The sequence below is a fragment of the Malania oleifera genome, chromosome 9 (assembly GCF_029873635.1).
Source record: "Malania oleifera isolate guangnan ecotype guangnan chromosome 9, ASM2987363v1, whole genome shotgun sequence".
In the NCBI taxonomy this organism is placed as follows: domain Eukaryota; kingdom Viridiplantae; phylum Streptophyta; class Magnoliopsida; order Santalales; family Ximeniaceae; genus Malania; species Malania oleifera.
Genome location: NC_080425.1, coordinates 20,593,223 through 20,618,052, shown reverse-complemented (window position 1 = coordinate 20,618,052; position 24,830 = coordinate 20,593,223). Strand labels below are relative to the sequence as shown.

Sequence of the window (24,830 nt, the reverse complement as noted above, 5' to 3'; positions counted from 1 at the left end):
CTTCCATGATCCCTGGGTAGATACTGATGGCACTGACCTCTTCTTTAGTTCCCGATCCACCTCATCCTCCCGGATGCCGGTCTCGATCACAGTGGCCTTATTCACCAAAACTGAAAACTCACGGATTTGAAGCATACCCACTAATCTGTGGATGTCCTTCCTCAGGCCCTTCTCGAACCTCTGAGTCTTCTCGTACTCGTTCGAGATCAAGCACGGTGCAAAGCGGAATAAATCTATATACCGAGCAGCATACCCCTGCATCGTCATATCTCCTTGGGTTAGAACAAAGAACTCATCCACCTTAGCATTACGTGTGGAGGTTGGGAAGTATCTCTCAAAGAACACTTCCTTGAAGCACTTATCTGTGCAGTGTAGGACCTTCAGAATCATCTTGGTCTTCTTAACCCAGTCCTCTACTATCATCGGATCGGGTCCTCCTAAGAATGTCGGAGGGTGCATACATGTGAAACTCTCGATTGTACACCCTGCAGCAGTAGGAGAACGTTCACGTCTCCTAACACTCCTCCCGATCTCCTACATAACCTGCCTCGTCAACCCTCGAGGTACAAAAGGAGATTCATCACTCGCAGTCTCCTCAGAGCCACTATCCAAGTTGTTATCCTTGGGCTCCATTATGAAAATAGAATAGGAATCGATTATAATTCTTATGTTATATACAGTTTACACAATCATTGACCTCTAATCATGTTAACTACCAATCTCACAAGTTCACGTTTGTCCTATCACACCGACATGAAACCATCAATGGTTTATCGTGATTTTACTGAAATCGTCATTCTAGGAAAAACAGAGAACACCATCAACAAGTCCCTATCTAGAAACAAAACAACCCTCGATCTACTCTACTCATTTCCTACATCCTATAATATGGTATGTACACATAGCTACGCCTAACCAAGTCTACAAGATCTAGCAACCTGGTTAACTTTGATACCAAGCTGTCACGCCTTGAACCCGACAATGGGACCCAGGGTGTGTTGTATTAACCTGACCTGTCCCTGTATCATACAATACAACAATGATACAATGATGAATGAGGGTTCGACCCCATGGGGTTCTCGTACACCCTATACACATTCACATACATGGTGTATACGTAGTGGACAAGTTCATTCCATACATACATTGTACCATACCAGAGTCTATACAGACAGAGTCTAAGCTCCATAATATAAAACATAATCTAGGGTGTCAGCAAATACCCAAAACGACAACCTCGTTACTGTCCTAGTACTCACACAAGCACTTCACGTAGTATACCAACCACTACGCTCCCAACACAAGGACGCTAGTTTTGGTTACTCGTAGGACATGAAAAAAATATGTACATACGATAGGGGTGAGACACCTCTCAGTAAGGAAGAATCAGGTTATATTGGTGTGTCACATATGAGTGTTATCATGACATAAAACATACATAGTTCAATACAATTCTAGTATTTTTCACAAAACAGTTCCAGTATAGTTTTCAACACCCAAACACACATGATCAAGTAACCTAGTGTCGTCACACCCTTCGGCTCGAAGCCGGCCCACATTACACAGCATCCCTAGCACATGGCATAGCCTCAGGCTCCCATGGCATCGTACCAGTACAACTGGTGGATCCCCACCCTTCGATGATCAGCTGGTAAGAGGCGATATTTCACGCCCTCGGATATAGAGCCGGACACTCTTGCCACTGGCAGGTGGTATTTCACACCCTTGGATATAGAGCCGAACACTCTTTCACAACTTGGAACAATTTAGAACCCCATTCCCATATCTCATTTCAGTAAATCACAACTTATGCATGTTCATATAATAATTCATTCCACACTCATTTGGTAATCTCAAAATCATGATTTTCCAAAAATACAGTTTAAACAAGTCATGACACGACCATCTCCGTAACACATATATATAACACAATATATCCACGGTTTTCTAAAAAACTAGAGATGCAACCCAAGGCCCCATTTTTCCCAAAACTGTAATATAAAAATCCCATAATTTCCACCCGTTAGATTTTCCCAAATGAGTAGTCAAAACACACACAGGACCGTGAACCACAGTTCTATCGAATCTGATTTCGAAAATAACCGATATAAATAGAATCCCGTTACCTTTCATCAAAAATCCAAACCTGAATTCTACGGCTCCCAAACAGTGAACTGAGTTCCCAAAACCTATAAATCATAGTACAAAACATACTTACAATTTCATTCTCAATAAAACTACCAAAACAGAAATAAAAACTGAGCCTTACCTCGATTTTGGGTCAAAACCTAAAAATCCTCGAAACGAAGATCCGTTCCACAAATCACGAAGAGAATCCTTCCCTGATCCTCATAGTAACATCGGATCATCGATTCTAACAACGAACGATAAAGGAATCTAGAGAGAGAGTGTGTTCCCGCTAGTTATAGAGAGAGAGAGAGAGAGGGAGAGTCTTTGCTTTCTTAGCCAAGAAGCAATGAAATAGGATATTTATAGCACCTTTGACTCGGCCAACCTCGTCGACGAGGTGACGTCTTCCTCGATGAGTCAACAAAGGGAGTTCGTCGACGTAGTGGTGGCCTCGTCGATGAGCCTGAGATTTTTGGATTTCCCAAAACCTCTTGGCTTCTTCTCATCGACGCGCCTCTGCATTTGGTCGCCGAACAACCGAAGGGCCTTCATTGACGAACTCTAGTTTCGTCGACAAAGTTTGCTCAATTTACCAACTCACCCTTTCCTTAATTATTTATTCCATATCCCACGGATCGAGTTCGTACAGTATGCTGGTTCAGTTGCTCTTACGACTTCCACATTATATCATCATTTGTGCTAACTAAAACATAAACCTACTCAAGTACTCAAACACACAAATGCGATACTGTGGTTTGTCATAATCAAAACAGGGATCTGACCAAAAGGTCAAAAGAAATCAAAGAAGTAAGGAGTGTGTTGACCTTATAGGTCATGCTCGGTTTTGATTATGACAAATACTCATTGTATCTAACGAGTATATGAGATTTTGTGCAGGAACCTCAATCGTCAAGATCAAAATGCATATAAAGTAAATGAAGCTTGAATATCAATTTATGTTTATGATTGTAATATATGTTTCTCCTGCGTAATTGGTCTGTAATAGTAAATTAGGGTCTTTGGTTTGTAATAAGCACACACACATCACATGCATGATTTATTACGTAAGCTCAAACCAAGAATAACTAAAACTGACCTTAGAAAGACTTTAGGGAATAACACTAGATTTTTTTGATGTCTTTAAAAGGACCCAAAAATGACCCTAGGACACTCACCTTTGCACTCATAAATGTTAGGAACCTGAATAGGGTGAAAGTGTATTGAATCAGGACTAAAATGCACACTTTGTGCACTTTCAGTTGACCAACTTTGGTAGTTCATTCTGCCCTGGTTGATTGAAACCGGTCTGGGTCAATATTTTGACCTCAGCCCGATTGACCTAACCATTGTAGTTCAAAACCCCTCGGTCGATCGAAACCTCCTAAGGTCAACATTTTGACCACTTGGTCGACCGAGCCCAAATTGCATTGCAACTCTCTGGTCGACGGAGGGTCCTCGGGAGAAATCCCAACTGTCTGGTCGACCAAATCACCTAGTGCAAATCTGTCTAGACAACCGAACCTTGATAAAATGGAAAAATTGCCTTGGACATGTACGTCCGGTCGACCGAGTCCCTAGTTAAAAAATGTCCCGGTTGACTGAGCCATATGAACTTCGGTCGATCGGGTCTCTCAGGTTGCCCTATATTTTTACTGTGGTTAACTTGTTTTTATCAAGGTTAAAATAATTAAAACATCATTAGTCTTTTCTAATAATCCCGACTGTGTCCCCAACGGTTATATTTCATGGGGTGTCTATAAATACCCCCTCATTTAGGATTATTTGTAGTAGATTAGCAGATTTGATTAGGGAAAATTCTTTGAAAATCCAAAAACCTATAATACTCATTTTCATACTAAAACAACTCATACCTACCTTCTCCTATTGATCATACTTTCTGTAAGTTGATTGAGTGTTTATCTTCATAGGTTTGCTCTCCTATTTGTATTTGATTGATTCGATTTTAACGAGAGCTAAGCCGGAGTATTCTTAGGGGGCTTTGTTCATAAGCCTATCCTAAGAAGACTTGCCTAAGCTTTTGAGTATTGCATTTGTGTTGCAATATCTTAGGAAGCTTGTATTTGTCTTTGTGTTGCAAAAACTCTTTCAAAACATACTCAAATATCTTGTGTGATTAATATTGATACATCTTTGAGAAGATATTTGTGTTTGTATTATAGATCTTTTTTGCAATATTTATTTGCATATCATTTGCTGAATACAAAGACTATATATTTTAGCAAACCAAGCATATACATCATCTACTATTTACGTGATTGATATATCCTTCAAAGTGATACATTTGAAACTTGCTTGACATCTTTTTGTGAATCTGTTGATTGAATATTTTGAGATACAAAGATCGCTTGTTGATACTCTCACGCACTCATTACATTGATAGAAAATATTTTTGAGAGCTGTAGACCACACTGAGCTTACTTATTATATCATTTGTGGTGTATGTGATTGCATGTAACTGGGTGCATATCTACTTTACACGAAAGCATAATCACTGCACCATTTCATTGATTGAGAAAATCTGTTGTATTACCAGGCACGGGTCTGTAGAGGGAGACTAGCCCTTTGAAATAGTCCCGGATTGGCTTAAACCCGGTTAGGAAAGTTAGGTGCATCATCCTATTAAGGCATATCGGTTGAGGTCAGCCCCTTGAATTGACCTGATTGTAAAGGTTGAGGTTAGCCCTGTACTAATTGACCTGATTGTAATTGGTGCCGCTCTACCTTAAGTGAGCCTTTAGTGGAATCCTCAGACTTGCGAGCTAGAGGCGGGGACATAGGCATAGTTGGCCGAACCCCAATAACATATCGTGTATCTGTTTACATTTTCGCACTTTATATTTACCGCACGTATATGATATGGTATGAATGATGTGCATGATTTAAATTCCGCATATTTTATTTATTGGCACATTTGGAATTGTGTACAAAGACCCTAGGTTACCAAATCATATTGACTTCTCACTTAACCTAGGAGAAAAGTTTAAATTTCTAATTCACCCCTCCTCATGGGAATACACCAATTCTAACAAAGTGGTTTCAAGGTCCTCTGCTGAAGTTGAGTACAGGGCTATAGCAAGTGCATCTTGTGACATCACATGGGTATTACAATTGCTTAAAGACTTAAAGATTGAACATCCTAAGCCAGCTGTGCTATTCTATAACAATCAAGCAGCTTTATACATAGCTGCAAATCCTATATTTCATAAGAGGACAAAGCACATTGAAGTGATTGTCATTCAGTGAGAGACAAGATTATGAAAGGCATGATAAAAACTCTTCATATTGCAACAAACTCTCACGTAGCTGATATATTCACCAAGGCATTGGGTTTCTCTTCATTTTCAAGGTTATCAGAAAGGTTGGGATTAAATGACATTTTTATTCCAAGACAAAGTAAGATAAATTCTTCAGTGCAAGTCACAGAGATTGAGGATTGTGACTTGAGGGGGAGTGTTGAAGCAAATGCTGCAATGCAAAGGCAACAATAGTTAGAATACAACTCATCATAGCAGCATATCTATTAGCTTACAACAGCTAACTGCAAGTCATTCAGTTAGCACAACAGAAGCATTTCAGTTGTAGTTTAGTTACTGTATTGTTAATTTAATTCTGTTATTGACCACTGTATATGTATATACTCTTGTAATCTTCTCTTGATATGAAATAAGACTGAAATATTTTCATTCAGTTTTAACACTCCTTATACATTATATGAAAGATTAAGTGAAATTTTAATGAAAAATCATTTCACTAGAGGAAATGAAAGCAAAACCTTGTTCATTAAGAAAAAAATAGAGAAATCTTCGTTGTGCAAATTTATGTGGATCATATCATACTTGGTGCTATAGATGAGCTAATGTATAAAGAATTCTTTGTGTTGATCTAAAAAGAAAAAAAAAGTGAGCTTGATAGGAGAATTGAATTATTTTCTTGGGTTGCAAATTAACAGTGCAAAGATGGAACTTTTTTATGTCAATCCAAATTAGCAAAGGAACTTGTGAAGAAATATGAATTTAAAAAAGAAAGATTTATGGAACACCAATTGAGCCACATTCTTAAAACTAGATCACGATGGGTGAGGAAAATCCATGGATAATAAACTATATAGGGAATTATTGGTTCATTACTATATCTTACTACTAATGGGCTTAATATTTTGTATAGTGTTTGTATATATGCTAGATATGTGTCTAATCTAAAAGAATCTCATTTGATAGCTATAAAAAGAATCTTAAGATTAATACTAGGTACTTTAAATCTTGGGCTTTGTTATCCTTGGATAACTAAGATTAAACTTCTAGGATGTGCAAATGCTAATTTCACTATATGTAAAATTGATGAAGAAAGTACTAGTGGCACTTGTCAAAATTTTGGACTATGTTTAGTTGCCTGGTCTAGTAGAAAACAAAATTATGTATCTCTGAACACTACGTGCAGAGGTTGATTATGTAACTGTTGGAAGTTGTGCTCAAATTCCTTGGATTATTAATCAATTAAAATATTATCGATTGAGTTATAAATATGTTTCAATCTTCTGTGATAATTCAAGTGCAATTTTTTATGCCTGAAAACCATAGTAATTATTTAAGGACTAAACATATTGATATGAACATGATTTTCTATGAGAACATGATTCAAATAGAAATATTTTTTCTATAATATGTGTACATTGAAAAATATTTTTGGTTGAAAAGTTTCACATGGGGTGAGTAGTTAATGAGGGATTATTTATAAGAACTCCTAAATTTACATCCCCCCCCCCCTTTTATCTTGAATTCCTTTTCTAACCCTAACCAAAGCCAAATTATGTGCCATTGAGTTCATCTATTTCTACATTGCCCTCAAAATGATGCCTAAAATTCATGGATGGAAGTCTTATTGATTGAGATGTAAATTTTATAAAGACAATTCTTCAAAGAAACTGAGAACCCCAATTATTGAAACTTTTTAGAAAGTCCAATAAAAGAGGAAGAACACTATTTTGAGACTCAAAAGCATCAACAAGTTCAAACTTTGGAGCAATATGATATTCTACTCCCACAAAGAACAAAGAGAGATAACTAGAATAAAGTGACTTTTGTGAGGGTTAGAAGCTGTTCGAAAGGTTCCTTGCTTCTTCCTTTAGAAGGTAGGGATGCAACTATTTATCTCACCCCTTTTGGAAGGCTTAGATTCAAGAATAAATTTGTTTAGATAGATTTTTTTCAACCTATGACCATTGAGTATAAATTCTTTGAGTTGAATAATTATAGAATTAAGAAAATTTTGGAGGCTCGATAGTGGGATAAACTTGCTAATTTCATACATGTCACTTTTTCTTTGTTTATCGAATTATTCTACTCCAATCTTCAATAAACTGGTACCGATATTGTGCTTATTCTAAGAAGGAATGTGAATAGTGTCAATATAAATGTAGAACCAGATGATGTTGCATTAATAGTCAACGTATCATATGAAGGAATTGATTATCTAGAAAATGTAAAAATGTAAAAAAAAAGAAGGGAAAAAGGAAAGCCATCAAAACTATTTTTGGAAGTTTAGTGTTAAACTATAGGCTTCTCTTCTTAGTGTTGAAAACAAAGTTCTCTACAACATCATTGTCAATGTTATATTGAAAGGATCCATGTCCTTAATTACTTACGCTACCCTTATATTCTTATGGGCACTCATAAAGAAACATCAAAAAACAACATTTCTATCTTATGGTCATATGGTGTGTCATATTCTTAAGGAAGTGAAAGTTAAGTCTAATGGTTTTCAACCCCTCTCTATCCATCCATATGTATATAGATCTTAATCTTTGGTTGATAGAAATCTCTCATTAATAGAAAGGTCAGCTCATCATCCAAATCAAATGCAATTAGGCTCCACAAAGCCCAACATCCTTCTTCAACTACATTCTCCATTGTTGACGAACCTTCTTTACTTTCAGCAACTCCCTTCCTCTTCTTCAGACACTCGAATTTTATGTGCCTTTTTATCCTGCAATTAAAACACCGTATGTCCTTATTCTTCCTGGACTTGGATAGAGCCCTATAGCTGCTCAATCCATCCCGAAAATCGCTTTTCCCATTATCTTGATTTAGTTTCGCCACGAGCCCTTCAGTATGTGAACCATCATCGCTGGCCTTCTTCCTTTGGTGGAACCCCAACAATGGACTTGTGTTGTCCTCCAACTCCAGGGTTTCTTTCCCCCATGTCAGCATCGTAACTAGGATTTCGTATGTAGGATATGTCGATAGGAAATTCAGTAGCATCAATGCTTTATCCTCTTCCTCGAACATCACATCAACTCGCTTCAGATCACTAATGATTTGATTGAAAGTGTTGATGTGCTGAGTTAGGTCCATACCCTTCTTAATCTTAAGCCAATAAAGCTTTTACTTAAGATACAACTTGTTCGTAAGCGACTTGGATATGTACCAGCTTTTGAGCTTTAACCAAATTGCAGCATGTGATTCTTCATCCATGATGTTATATATCACGTCATCGACCAGACAATGCCGAATAGTGGATACAACCTTTGCTTCAAGCTCCTTCCAACTTGCGTCATTCATGTCATCTGACTTCTTTCCATACAAAGCCTTCGCCATCCCTTGATACACTAGCAAGTATTTCACCCTTCGTTGCCAAAGCTTGAAATTACCAGTTCCATCGAACTTGTTCACATCTAACTTCATCGAAGAGACTCCAACCATTATTGAACCAATAGCTCTAATACCACTTGTTGTTCATCGGATGCGCAGCGGAAGCACACAATCACACACGAGTTAATCAACAAACACCAATGCAATCACTCGATGATGAAATATACTCAAGAAGCAAACACTCAGTAATGAGAAGAATGAAAACACAACCAAAAGTCACAAGATTTATGTGGTTCGACAATTTGCCTAAGTGCACAGGAGCAGTAACTTCATTTTCCACTATGAACAATGTCAAAGCGTACATTAGGGTTACAAATAATTGATTATATGCAAACCCTAAACGTATAGGAACCTTAGATCTTATCTAAACAATCCCTGTAGCAATTCTCGGAGGAAATCCCTCCGATTAGCCTAATCTACTAGCCTCTCGATTTAAATTATGTGACTCGCGCCGACTGAACCGTTGACAGTTTAGGCCAAACCGTGGACAATTATCCCTCTTCCTGCAGCCTCCTCTCATGTTCTTGCTTTTTGCTTCACTAAGCTTTCATGGTGTATGCGTTTACACTCAAAATATGAGCCACATCCCCCAAAAATACCATTGTTTTAGAGTTGCATTGAATTGTGAATTATTATAAATTGAAAAGATTCATATTGTTGACAGTGGTTTATACATGATGACAAAGGCTACGCTTTCAAGGGAGAAACATAAAACTTGTTATACTAATGCTGGTATATATGTTGAATTTTTCAACTTCTTATGAGAGGAAGATTTTTTGGGTTTCCTTCCTATGTGGACGTGGAGGATGGCCTACATATGTGGAATCAATTAATTTTTGGAAGGATATTATTGGTATGAGGAAAGTTTTGTGCATTCCTTCGGATAAGGATGAGAAAAAAATTAGGGGGTCCTCCGAGAGGACCAACATGGTCCTCCCATAAGCCCTTTTCATCCAACAGTAATAATCCAAATTATGGATCCAAATAGATTATATGTGGGTCTTATCATGTGATATCCACTACTTGAAATGCTTTCATTGGATGGGAGGGGCTGATGGGAGGACCATGTTGGTCTTCTGGGATAGAAGAAAATTCTTTGTTAAAAATTTTGGGTTAAATGTACCTATGTAGCCAACTTCATCTTGACAATCATTTGGTGATTTCTTGTTGGATTGAGTTAAAATTTTGACAACATGTTTGATTCATCCTTCTTCATTGTGGATAGTTTGATTGTTATTGGAGCACTATAAAGCTGGTTTCATGGCTATGATAACAGTCTCTCTATTTTTTTTTGGTGAGACTTCTCTATTTTTCATTCTAATTTGATTCCACCTTGTTGGTGATGACTTATATTATTTTATATGCTAAAAATTTGTTATTCTTGATGATTGTAGTTGTTATATGTCTCTAATTTCAATTAGGAAAGACCAATTGTAACATAATTTTTGATATGGTTGAATATTGAAAGTGGTCTATGATCCCATGGTTTTCCAACTTGATATTGACAACCATTTGGTGATTTCTTGTTGTATTGAGTTAAAGTTTTGACAACATGTTTGATGCATCCTTCATTGTGGATGGTTTGATTGTTATTGGAGCACTATAGAGTTGATTTCATGGCTATGACATCCGTCTCTATTTTTTGGTGAGACTTCTCTATTTTTTCATTCTAATTTGATTCCACCTTATTGGTGATGACTTTTATTATTTTATATGCTAAAAAATTGTTATTCTTGATGATTGTAGTTGATATATGTCTCTAATTTCAACTAAGAAAGACCAATTGTAACATAATTTTGATATGGTGGAATATTGGAAGTGGACTATGATCACATGATTTTTCCCTTCATAGCAAAGATTTTTTCATGTAAATCTTGGAGTCCTCTTTGTGCTTATGCAGCCGATTTTAATTTATGTTGTTGATGGCTTCTAACTTTTCGGTATTCTACTTAATATTGATATGAGCTGGAGAAATATTATATTAGACTATTATCTCCATACCATCATTCCCCAACAAGTAATATTAATTATCAACTTGTTTCACATGTATATATACTTTTAGTAAGAATAGAATGAAACAATGAATTAGAAGCTTGAGTCATTTGCGTTGTTATTTATTTATTTTTTTAAATTTAATTGTCAGAACCTAATGTGCAACAATTACTCATAAAGCGTGCGTGCGCGCGCACACACACACACATAAATATATATATATATATTTATTATAATATAATGACATTTATTAACAATACATATCAATCATAGTACACTATTAATTGATGACACACATAATATATATATATTGCTAAAACATTCAACTCCGACAAACTTGAGTTGTAGCTAGCTAGGTAGGTGCGTGCATGGATGCATGCATGATACATCAAATTTTTTGCTAGAATTACAATGAGAAGTACACACAACTAGATGTGTGTGTGAGGAATATAAGATATATATGTAAGTAATATAAATACTAGGGGTAGGGTAGTAGTTAATTATTTGGAGGGGGAGGTAGTGGAACCCTAATTTGGTCCAAGACAGAAGCCCCAATGGCCTTTTCACTATGGACAATCTCTAGATAGTCCCTGTATTTCATGGGGAGATATGCAGGGGGATGGTCGGCGTCTGTCAACTCCGGGGCGGGGCTCACCACTGTGTCAATTGATGGTGCCATCGACACTGCCATTGACACTCTTGTGGTCTTGTTGTTCACTATCGCTCGGTGCAACACACTCTTGTACTTCCCATTGCTCAATATCTTCCCACCACCGAATTAGCCATGCATGTAGTGAATGAAGACATGATATATACAGGTAGGAAAATGATATATATATATACTTCAATGAATATTAGTTAGGATAGAAAAAAATAGTATGTATAATCTTTAAGAGCTGCTATTTTGTGCAACATCTACAACTGGTCCTGCTCTGACTTTTACTCACTAAACTAGGATGATTTCTTTATTCACTGCTCCTCAATCAGGACTTAATCCTAGTGTTTGATGTTGTCTACTTTTATAGCTTAGCCCATTTAGCCTCCAATAGATCAAAATTATTATTATTTTTTAAAAAATTTTGCAGTTTAAAGAGAATTATGAAAATGTGCCCAAAAGTTTCTTTTTAATAGGGATGCATAATTGTGTCACTTTTCATTTCTATGGTTTAATGTTTCAAACTCTCTTTTAACTTTAACTAACCCTTACCCCTTGTGAGTCCCTCAGTGAACTCAAAACTCTCTTAATTTAACATCAAGATGTTCAAATTTAAGTTTTGACTTTTTAATTGAGATAAAATCTCAATATTTTAGCAGAGAAAAGTAGAGCGAAGTGATCATTATTTTGATAGAATAGTAAGGTGACCAAGAAACCTTGGACCCAATCATTTCTTTTTTCAAATTAAAGGAAAATATTGGATTTCCATAATTTATATATTAAACTGTTTTGAGCCTGGTTATGATTGTGAGGTCCACTTCGACCTTGTGTGTAATGTGTATAATATTGAGGGAGGAAGCACATACTTCAATGTGATCGCCGACGTTCACAAGGAAGGCATTAGGGGCAGGTTTGACATAAACCCACTGTCCATCATGGATGATTTGGAGGCCGCCAGAGATATTCTCAGTGAGGAGGTTTAGCAAGCCGTCATCAGTGTGAGTGCTGATGCCCATCGCGAGATCCGGCTGGGGACATGGCGGGTACAAGTTGGCAACTAACATCTGGAAACCCGACTCCTGGTTCGAGACCTTCTCTATGTAGTCTTCTCCCAATCCCAAGCTTTCTGATATCCCCCTTAAGAGTGTCAACAACACTTCTCTTGTTGCTGTGGTGTACTCTGATAATAACTCACTGCATGCCGATGGAACGGATAGATAAATCAATTCAATAAAATATATTTTTTATAACGGTCAATCAATCAGTAAAAAAATGAATGTGTATGGTGGTAATTAGCAGGTACTGCTCCGGCTTATCTGCAAGGCACTCAAGTATAGTATCGGTGCTGTGCCTGTGCATGTTAAGATTAAGTGAGCTGAGATTGTTTTAAATTAGATTTTTATTTTTTATTTATTTTTAAATACATGACAAAATCTTAATATGTATAGCACTTGTGCATGCTATGCATCGTTACATAGTATAGGAGTCGATGTCATCCAATAAGCTTTGCATTCTCAAGCTTTGGAGTGTAATATGACCTTAGCATGTACAATTAATTGGGAAGAGGGGCGGGGTAGTTTTCAATCTGAATTTCCCACTATCATTCTTCATAAAATGTTCCTCTTTCAAGTTTAAAAGAAAATAATATTGAATAAAGAATAATTAGCAAATTCATTTTTATTAAAAGACTAAATTGCTCCTCATTTTTGGTCACCCTAAAAACTAAAGTCATGGAGCATAGATGCAGTGCATGCTCACATCTAGTATTCATTATGTACTAATGATCCAAGAGGAATCAAGGCCATATGCCCAACCTCATCTACTTCACCCTACAGGATTTAGTGCCGCACCATAGTGTTTTAAAGTAGTGCGATGGTGGCTAAGCCCCTAAGTTACAAAAAAAAAAAAAAAAGCGCACACACACACACAACACCGATGCTTTTTGTTAGGCAAATATATATATATATATATATATATATATATATATATATATATACTCGTTCAATTCAATTAAAACATAGAAACATCCTAAAATCAGATTGGTCTTGATATACAAATCAATACCATACACTGAGTGTATCTAATATTTTTCCTTGTAGAGGTGCTAGAGCTCACATGCACACCCTTTAGTGTACGATTTGCATGGGTAATCATTCATTGCAAGAGTACCTCATTATCACATGATTTTCTTTTTTTCTTTTTCTCTTTTTCCTTTTTGCTTTAGTTGGGCTAGCAAGAATATCATGAAAGACTTTTTGAAAAGGAAAAGAAGAAGCGTGAAAGTCATGTGATAGGATGTGCTTGACTTTGGATTATCTTTCAACATGGCTAATTAAATTTGTCTCTATCACTTGTTTTGTGATGCATAATAAATCACAAAAAGAAAAATAAAAAAATAGGAAGAAAGAAAAAGAAAGAATAGATTGTCACCTCTTGTTTTTCAAATCATAGATGAGAAAGGAAATGGACAAAAATAAATTTTTTTTTCTTTCAAAGCTATTTAGTGCCTTTAAAAACAATTTATGGAGCCCAAATAGGTGACAGTAAACTATAACTAGTTGTTTTTTCCTTGTTCAGAACAGAATATATGTTTTCTCTTTGCTATATTTATACAAAAAAATGACCTCCTAGTTACCATGCATGCAGCCCTCTAATATGTCAATGGCACAAGTGGCAATTTCTATATGGTCACTTTTACTCGATTATCTTTTGCATTTTGGATGAAAAGGCGCACTTCACGTGCTTACATGTCAGAACAATATAGTCGTGAACCACCGAAACTCTCTTTTTAACAATCGGTATTTTAAAATTCAACCACCTGAAATGGGGTGAGTCTGAAATATATATATGCATTACAAACAATGCCCTTCAACGTCAAATAATAAAATTTCCCAAATAAAGGACAAACTAAAACAAATTAATTCAGCGTTAGACCTACAATGCTTATATTGGAAGGGCTTGCTCTTCCATCATGCACAGACGCATGCTTTGCATCTTCAAGTATATGTCACGTAATAGCATGATACCAAGTAATTTTTTTATTTTTTTGATAATCGGACACTCTAGCTACTATTGTGCCATTTTGGATACTATAATGTAATATCAAATTTGGGACTAAAAGTTGTTCATTTATTGACATACCTTGATAATTCATCGAGATAAACTCTCAAGAGAAATGAAACCCGTGACCTTAGAGTTACCAAAGTTACAAGTCGTCTTAGCACGGGAGTCAACCAGCTTGGTACGGGACAAAATCTTAATATGCTGGGGTTCCCACGTCGAGAAAAAAGAAAAAAAAAAAAAATCTAAATACGAAGCATATATTGATGATAGGTGGGCACCTGAACTCCTGGGGTTTGTCGGGGCAGTAAAAGGTAGGACGAACAATAACGTTGAGAAAGTCCCTCCAACAGTGGACATCATCACTTCTGTTAAAGCTAGTCCCAACCTTGATCGGTTGCAGCCGACTCTTCGGCAAATACTTCTTCTTCTCCTCCACTGTCATATTAAAAAACTTCTGACACACGTCGATCAGTGACTTCCTCAGGCTCTCCGAGACACCATGATTGATCACCTGCATCATATATACCAATACGCATGGATGCACGCATGCATGCACGAAAGCACGCATACAGTTAATATATCTATACACACACACACCCACACACACACACACACACGCACACACACACACACAAGCTAGGAATTACTGCATGCGCGTAGGTACCATGAAGAAGCCCCACTCTTCACATGCTTTCCCGAGATCCTGGACGGCTTTGGACCGTTGATCAGGAGTACCGTGGGCGAGCAGAGAGAAGTCAACGATGGGGAGTGAGTCCCCAGGGTCCGAAACGACTTCAGGTTCCTTGTTGGGATTTGGGTTGAAGACGTAGGTGGAAGGAATGGAGGTGAGATCATCTGATTCAGCCAATGTCCTGATGGAGATGGCTTTTGGTTCTTGGATGGCAGGTGATGATTTTGGAACTGCTGAGGCTATTGCAGCCATTCTGTAGTGTGAGCTAGTGTGTGTTTCTTGTAGTTTGCTTCTTTTTTTCTCTTTCTTTTATTTGTTTATTTATTTTTTTTAGAGAGAAATAGATCAGAGATCTATTACGGGAGAGAGAGAGAGAGAGAGAGAGAGAGAGAGAGAGAGAGAGAGAGAGCGAGAGAGAGAGAGAGATTGGTATATTTTGGTAGTGTTTTCTTCTCAGGCAAACAACCCATATATAAACACGAGCTCCAAGAAGCGTGGACAAAGGAGGAGGGGTGGGGTGTAGCCTATAATTGCCCTTATTTTCTTAGGTGCATCAAATAATTGAAAGGAGGAAAGGTGACTACCAATGAATTAAAGGATACGAATGCAAAACGACACCCCAACTCTTATTGTGGCCCATGCTACCTTGTTGAGGGTGATGCATGGAGGCAATGGTCCTCTACTTCAACTAGCTCGCAACATATTACCGTGTTAATTATTAATCAGCAATATGCTATATGATGAATTATTATTCAACACTATCAGAAAAGAATTAGTCAAGATGTGCATGTTGAGAGTGACATATATATTAATTACAGTAACTTTTCTTTACTCTAAAAGACTATGTATTATAGCTATAGTTCAATACGACACCAAAACGGAAAAAAAATATTATAGTGTGCATGTGGAGAGTAATGAATGACAACATTTTTGACTGCTGTCTCAAAAGACAACTGCAATTACTATTCTTAAAATAAAATAATCATGGCCATACGTGATGAGATAAAATTATATATTTTTGGGAAAATGCAAAAATAAAAAATAAAAAACCGTGACGCAAAGGAAGAAGATCATGATTGATCAAAAGATAAAGAAAGGGTTGGGAAGGGGGATAACGAAAAAGGATAAGACAATATATTTGAAGATGTCAATTATCTTTTTTTTTCACCGTTCTTTGTTGAATCTTTGCTGGATAATGCCTGAGGAGTTGAATGGATTGTTTTGTGTTGGAATCCCATGAAAAGCAAGGGGTTCGTTAGAAGTTTTAAGTTGGCAATTCCGACAACCATTTGTTGGGAAATTTAGAAAGAAAGGAATAGACATATCTTCCATGGAAGCTGCTATGATGCTTCTTCGATTAATCAAAGATGCTTGTCAAATCTGCATCAGTGGAATAGGTTAAATGTGAATTTGAAAATATTGGACTGAGAAGAGTTTGAGATTCTTATCTTGGTGTTGGGGGTTAAGTTGTACCTACTTCTCTTGTTCTAATATCCTTTGGATGTATCTTTTCGGAATTTCAAGTTGCTTGCTTGATTTTCCCTTTATTTAACCAATAAAATTTCCCTTACTTCTCCAAAAGCTATATATTTGAAGATGACAAATAACAACATGTTTTTTAACTGCTATCTCAAAAAGACTAATGTGGCTCATATTTGAGAAATTATTACATACATCGAGTGTATACATCGAATCTAATATGATTTTGTTATTCATATGTATTTTAACTAAATTAGACAATTTTTCTACACATGGTGAAATTATATTACATCCAATATATACACTGGCTAGCTGTACCTAATATTTTCTCCTAATATATATAATATAGTATAAAAATTATGGTGGTATATGATGAGAGAAAAAAATGATGGTTAGATAGAACCTTTTACCAAAATATAACTTTATTAATGTTAGAATTAATTCCAAAAACTCAATCACTAAAAAAAAAAGTGAGGTCATGTTTCCTTATGAAAAAAAATTTAGTTTTCTATATTTAGTTTTTTTTTTTTAGAGAATTAGAAAATAGCCAACTTATTTTTTCAATTGGATAAAAATTATTATTCACTAATGGAAAATAATTTTATTGTTGATTTATAATGTTTTCAAATCATTTCAAAATTTTTGCCTTATTTTTCAATTTATAAAATGTTATAGGAAAGTTGAAAACCATCTTTTAATTTCTTACTAGCTCTCTTGATTTTTTTAGTTCTTATATTATTTCAAAAAATTAAAAATTATGGTATTGTTTTTATAATTATTTGGAAATATCAATAAGAAATACGAAAAATACTTTCCATGCCTATTAAAAAAACCCCTTCATTCTTTTAACTTTTTTGATACAAACCTTGAAAAAGGAAAAATAAGCTACTATTTTTATAATGTTTTAGAAATTAAGTTAAAATATAAAATGAACGTATTTTTCACAACTAAATGTTTCATTAAACATTATGTATTTTTATACTTAGGTTTCGATTTTTCATATATATTATTATGTTTATCATAAAGCCTCCTTGTGGCGCATCTTAAAAGAATTGGTTAAAGCATTAGAGCATATGAGGTAAAGGGCAAGTTAAAGCAAATTGTGTTTTTAAGGTTTAATTGGATAAATATTAGGGTTTCAATATATTTAATATAAGATGAAAATAATAAAATAATATTTTAATATTATAAAAATATTTTTTGGTTAATTATAAATCTTTGATAAATTAGGTCACATTTATGGAATAACTGTTTCTTAAAATAAGATGAAATATAATCAAATTTTGAGGATAATGCTATTTCTTATATATTTATTATTTCATCCAGCATGTAATATGAAAGAAATAACCATCCCAATGGTTAAATTTTTAACAGTAGTTATTTTTATCTATCCCTTATATATATGGACTCATAAAAAGTTTTATATTGTTATTTGCCTATGATAACAATAGCTTTTTATTATATATTAGCTAACTACTACTAATTTATTGTAATAAACTTATTCCTAAGAATAGAATAGGCATTAATTTCATGAATCAAATATAATCTTAGTTCTTAAAACATAAGAGAACACCTAATTATAAGGGGACTTACATTCATAATTAAATTTTTGACTGAGGATACATTGCCCGATCAATTTCTTTAGATCCACTACTTTACCCATCAGAGTTAAAATTAAGAAATTAATACATGATATGCCCGTCTTTACAATGTGTGGTCATAAACTTTCTAAAAAAAAATTGAAGAACTTAAAATAAATAAAAGTCTTAGCTATCATTCTCCATAAAAAAATCAAATAGTTCACATAATTTTTGTGATAGCTGAATTGATGTGTATGTTGATGGCAATAGAAGATAATAATGGTCTTTTACTCTTCATTCCAATAGATTATTACTTAGTGAATTAGTGTTTAATAAGTTGAAGTTTAGATTTTAAATTTACATTTGTATAAATTTTTGTCTTAAGAAAAAGAGTGTAAGAGTTCCATGTAAATTCATGTAAACATAAATTTAAAGTTTGAAATCCATATTCTCAATCCCAACTTTATAAGAGCTTGTTCGTGCACTGGATCTCTATTACAAATAAAAAGTGTTTTATCTCTCATCCCATACTTTTCATTACCCATTCTGAGGTTTGAGGTCAAGATATATTTAAGCATTGAGATTTTTTAAGAAATATTACTGTTCATTACTCACAACATAAATTCTTACTTTCAAGTCTAATCTTATAATCATTATTCAAATTTTTTTGACTAACAAGTGATGGGTGGAGGGGACTCACTCAATCACAGGTTGTGATTGAAACTTAGTGAGAAATTGCACTCAATTGATTTCAATTATAATCTGGAAATAAATTACGGAGGAAAAATATCTCAAAACCTCTCACTCACTGGTTATTCACCCGCTCTACACCACACATTACATTACACACACACACACACACACACACACACATATCTATTTATAGCAGAACAAGTGAAGATTAAAATCAACAATTGTGGGCTGGTTGGTGAGGTTGGTGGCCGACTTCTGCCCAAATTCAACAGAGGTGGGCTGCCGGCCATGCTTTGCTACCACCGTCCCACTGTCAAGTTTACTTTTCAACATCTCTCCTTAAACTTGACTCTCCTAACTTTGTCATTCCGAGCATTGTCTTCAGTCTTGCAAAGATATCATGCCTAAGTGGTTTTGTGAAAATGTTAGCAATCTGATCATACGTTCTGCAAGATATCAATATGTTTGCTTCTTTCATGGTAAACTGGATTTTTCACAAGTGCAATCACTGATCGGTTGTCGATGTAGACTTATGTGGGTTTATCTTGAAGAAATTCTAGATACTTCAGTAGATCCATATATCATGACAAACAGCTGCGCTAGCAGTAACATACTTAACTTCACATGATGATAGCGTTACAATGAGTTGCTTCTTTGATGACCATGTAAACATTGTATCTCCTATGAAGAATGTGAATCCAATTGTGTTTTTTCTTTCATCAAGATCTCTTCCCCAATCGCTATCTGAATAGCCGATAAGTTTGCCATCACCTCTTAATGAATAAAACATACCATTGGTGATGGTACACTTAACATAGTGGAGTATCTTTTTTGCTGCATTCAGATGGGACTGGTAAGGAGTCTCTATGTACCTGCTGATAAGTCCAACTCCATAGAATATGTCTGGTCTAGTGCACGTCAAATACCTCAAGCTTCCAACTAGACTCTTGAAATATGTGGGGTCAACATCTGCTTGCTCATTCTTTCTCAATTCCAATCCCATTTCAACTGGAGTTGTCACAGGGTTGCATTTGTCCATCTCAAACTTCTTTAGTACTTCTTTTGCATAGTGGCTCTGCGAGATGAAGATTCCCTTTTTGCTTTGCACGACTTTTAGGCCAAGGAAATGAGCCATTTGACCAATATCCGCCATTTCAAACTTTTTTACCATGCTCCTCTTGAAAGTGGCAAATATCTTTGGATTGTTGCCGGTGAAAATTAGATCATCAACGTATAGGCAACCAATCAGCATGCTTCCGTCTATCTCCATATTTATGTATAATGCATGCTCGTAGAGACACTTTTCAAATCCATTCTTCTAGAAGTAGTCATCAATCCTCATGTTCCACGCACGAGGTGCCTGCTTCAAACCATAGAGTGCTTTCTTCAGCTTGTACACTCTATCTTCTTTTCCCTTCTTCACATATCCATGTGGTTGATTGATATAGATCTCTTCTTCTAGAAAATCGTTCAGAAATGTTGATTTCACGTCCAACTGGTAAATCTTCCATCCATTTTGTAAAGATAGTGAAATTAGTAATCCAATGGTTTCAAGCCTAGTAATTGGGGCAAAGATTTCTCCATAATCAATTTTTTTTTTCTTATAGCCTTTGGTGACAAGTCTTGCTTTGTATCTCTGAACTTCTCCTTGAGCGTTCTTCTTGGTCTTGTAGACCCATTTCACACCAATAGTTTTGTGGCCCTTTGGGAGATTTGTCAACTCCTAAGTTTTGTTCTTCTCGATGGATTGAATCACTTCATCTATTGCTTTTCTCTATTTGTCTTCTTCGTTTGCCTCCTCAAAGCTAACCGGATCGCTAGTCAATAATAGACAATATAGTGTAACATACTCTTCTATTGGTTCTGTAGTTTCATACAGATTAGCTAGATTACGAGCTCCTCTAGGCCTCACGTCTGGGATTTCACGCTCAATTGGTGATGGAGATTCATTCCTCTGGGGTGAATCGTGTGGAGGTGTCTGCAGCTCGGGAACTTGTGACTCGATAGCCACTTCTCTTGTATGTGTGGGTTCTTCTCCTTTAAGCATTAATTCCGCATTTTTAAAGATTCATCTTGGTCCTACTTCTAGGATTCATTTTCTTCAAAGATGACATCATGACTGTGAATGGATTTCTTGTTGATGAGATTGTAGAGTTGATATCCCATGGTGCTATCACCGTATCCAACAATAATACATTTCTCTCATTTATCTTACAACTTTGTCCTTCTTGCCTCTGGGTTCTTGGCATAGGCTATAGAGCCAAACACTTTAAGATGACTCACACTGGGCTTGTGAGTACTCCAGGCTTTATGTGATGTCTTTGTATCAAGACTCTTCGTAGGACACCTGTTAAGCAGATAAAATGCACATGATACTACTTCTGCACAAAATTTTTTTTGGCATGTTCTTATCCTTTAACATGCTCCTAGCCATGTTAAGGATCGTGAAGTTCTTCCTCTCAGCTACACCGTTCAACTGGGGAGTGTAGGTCAGTGTGAATTGCTTTGGAATCCTTTGCTGCCTAAGGAATTCCTAGAAAGCTTTGTCCTTGTACTCTCCTCCTTGGTCTGATCAGAGTGACTTGATGTGATAGCCACTCTGTTTCTCCACAAGAACTTTGAACTTTTTGAACTTATCGAACATCTCAGACTTCCTTTTCAGGAAGTAGACCCAAGTCTTCCTACTGTAATCGTCAATGAAGGTGAGGAAGTATCGGTTTTTTCCATTTGAAAATGGTCTCAATAGACCACACACGTCTGTGTGTACTAACTAGAGTAGCATGGTAGATCTCCAGTTGACTTGCTTTCCAAAGCTGTTTCTGTGTTGCTTGCTCATAACACAGCTTTCACATATCACATTTGGGTGGTGGATGTTGGGTAAGCCTTTCACCATCTTCTTACTTCCCAACTGTTTCAAACTTTCAAAATTTAGATGTCCATACCTGAGATACCATAGCCAGTCTTTGACTTTGATGATAGTGCTCAAACACCTTGGCGTATCATGTTGAATGATGAGCGGAAACATTTGATTCTTTGCCATTTGTACTCGAGTAACAAGCTTACCTCGAGCATTTGTTATCATCATCTGCTTATCTTTAAGGCTAATTTGGTAGCTTTTCTCCACAAGCTGTTCGAGACTAAGTATATTAGTCATCATGGCTAGCACATAGTACACGTTGGAGATAAAAGCATGGTCTCTATCCTTCCTCTTGATCATGACATTTCCCCTTCCTCGAACTGGGACTTTAGAGAGATTACCAAATGATATCTCTCACTGAACTTTCTCATCAAGTTCATTAAACAGGTTCTTTCTTCCAGTTATGTGATTGCTGGCTCCAGAGTCAAGGTACCAAATATTTTGGTTCTGGTGGGTTGAACTGTGTGCCATCAACATCAATGATTCTCCTTCGACTTTCTCCTTTTTTGCAAAGTTAGAATTTTCATTTGCTTTGTGATTTTTGGGATTACCTCTGCACTCATAATTGTAGTGTCTGTACTTGTGGCAGTTGTAGTACTGAATGTTTCTCTTGTTTTCGTTCAGACGGTTATTGTATCCCCCTTTTCTTCCTTGTCCTTTGCCTCGTTAAACATAGTTCTATTGATTGCGTCTTTCTCTAGTGGGACTTCTTCTGCCTTTGCCACCTTCTCTGGATTCAAAATTTCCATAATTTCTTCCACAAGATCCTCGACCTCATCCTCTTCCTCACTATGATGTCCCCCATTTATCGTATTTTTCTGTAGTGAAGGACAACTTCGTTTGGAGGGCTTGCTCCAATGCTTTATCATCACTCCTTCTATTGACTTTCTGCTCATGGGCTTCGAGTGAGCCAACAAGTTCTTCCACTGACATGGTTTTCAGATATTTTATTTTTTCCATGGTCACAACTATATAATCAAAATTTGGATCTAAAGATCGCAAAATTTTCTTACAAATTTTTTCGTCATTGAGAGTGTCTCCATTTCTTTTCAATTGATTTGATACTACCATAAGTCGTGTATAATAATCAACAATAGATTTAGTAGATTTCATTCTTAAATATTGAGAATCACCTTGCAATGTTTGAAGATGAATCTTCTTCACTTTGTCTGCACCTTTGTGTGTTCGATGGAGAGAGTCCCAAACTTCTTTGGATGTCTTGGTGGAGGCGATGATTTTGAACGTGGCCTCATCAAGACCTTGGTAGATTATGGACTTCGCCTTGCAATCCTTCTTTCGATCGATTCATAAGATCGTTCTTTGACCGTCATACATAGTTGCTTGGCTTCTTTTGATGGGCTTTCTCTGTACCCATATTCAACGATGTCCACGACATCCTGAGTACCTAGAAGGGCTCTTATTTGAATAGACCAGTTGTCATAATTCTCTCATGTCAACTTTGGAATAACTGCTAGGGTAGCACCATTCGCCATCGAGTTTAATATATATATAAGAGTGATAGAGACTGATTTTGGCAAATCTAATGCCACCAATGGGTTTAGAAGGATGAAAAACTTTAGGAACCGGTTTTGGGTTGTAAAGAACTGGTTTAAAAATCACTGAACTAGCCAAAACAATTCAGAACCAATTTTTTTTTTTTTTAAAAAATGGTTTGACTTAACGGCCAAAAGACGGAGTCAGATAATACTGTTAGGAAAAAAGACGGATTTTGCGCGTGCCGCATGTTGGCAACTAGGCTCGAGTCGGTAGCCGGGTTGGGTCGTGCTCGCGGGGCTGGAGCCGGGTTTTTGGGTTGGGTTGCGGATCAAGTTATGACTCAGATCTCACCAACTGGGCGAAGAAGACGCATGCAAGGCACGTGTAGCGCTTGACTTTGCCGGTTAGGACTCTCATCGGTGCGTGTAGGGCGTATGGATGACGCTGTGTCGTTTGTCGGCACGTAAGAGCGTGTGAGGGGGCTTTCGGACTTCGTTTGAAGCACATTTTTCACCTTTGGAATCGTCTCAACGTGATTTTCACAATGGTATGCTCAAATTTGGATTTTGAGCAACTTCAAATCTGGGAAAAAAATTCGAATTTCCCTCTATTCGCCTTTGTTTAGTGAATTTCTGTGAATCTAAATGCTTTGATACCACTGATGGGTGGAGGGGACTCACTCAATCACTGGTTGTGATTGAAACTCAGTGAGAAATTGCACTCAATTGATTTCAATAATAAACTTGAAATAAATTACAAAGAGAAAATCTCAAAGCCTCTTGCTCACTGGTTATTCATCCGCTTTACACCACACATTACATTGCACATACACTCTGTTGGGCTTTTGTGGAGTCTAGTTGCGTTAAATTTGGATGATGACCCGACCTTTCTTTAATGAAAGATTTCTATCCTAAGGTTTAGTCCATGGAGTGAAGAATTGGGCTGTAAGGCTTAATGAAAATTTTTTGGGCCCGTCTTATAACCCATTCGAAACCCTGTGCGCAACATATAAAATAATTGTTTTTGGGTGTTTAAGATTAGCGGTCGTACTTCGCGAGAGAGTGAGAAAGAGAGCATTGTACCGCTGCACTCTCTGTATTTTTTCTTCTTGCTAATAGTGAAATTCCTGCAACTCTGTGGATGTGGGCAAAATTGCCGAACCACATAAATACTGTTTTATGCGTGTGATTGATTTTTCTTTGACGTGTATTCTTTCTCTATTTTGTTTCTTACAGGTTTCGAGAATTTATTTTTAATTCCTAACACACACATCTATTTATAGCAGAACAAGTGAAGATTAAAATCAACAATTATGAGCTGGTTGGTGAGGTTGGTGGCCAACTCTTGCCCAAATTCAACAGAGGTGGGCTACCGACTATGTTTTGTTGCCACTGTTCCATTATCAAGTTTACTATTCAACAACAAGAAATAATTAATTTAATTTGTAAAATTAAGTTAATGGAGA

General features: G+C 36.3%; 1 protein-coding gene across 1 annotated transcript; it reads right to left on the bottom strand.

Annotated features, from left to right (window-relative positions):
- Window positions 1-11,016: 11,016 nt before the first annotated feature.
- LOC131164253 (2-oxoglutarate-dependent dioxygenase 19-like) lies at window positions 11,017-15,763 on the bottom strand. Its single transcript, XM_058121302.1, has 4 exons — window positions 15,173-15,763; window positions 14,787-15,019; window positions 12,312-12,639; window positions 11,017-11,553 (listed from the first exon to the last, which is right to left on the bottom strand). The coding sequence occupies exons 1-4, from the start codon at window positions 15,449-15,451 to the stop codon at window positions 11,287-11,289; spliced, it is 1,107 nt and encodes a 368-aa protein (XP_057977285.1). The 5' UTR covers window positions 15,452-15,763; the 3' UTR covers window positions 11,017-11,286.
- Between the last annotated feature and the right edge of the window lie 9,067 nt (window positions 15,764-24,830).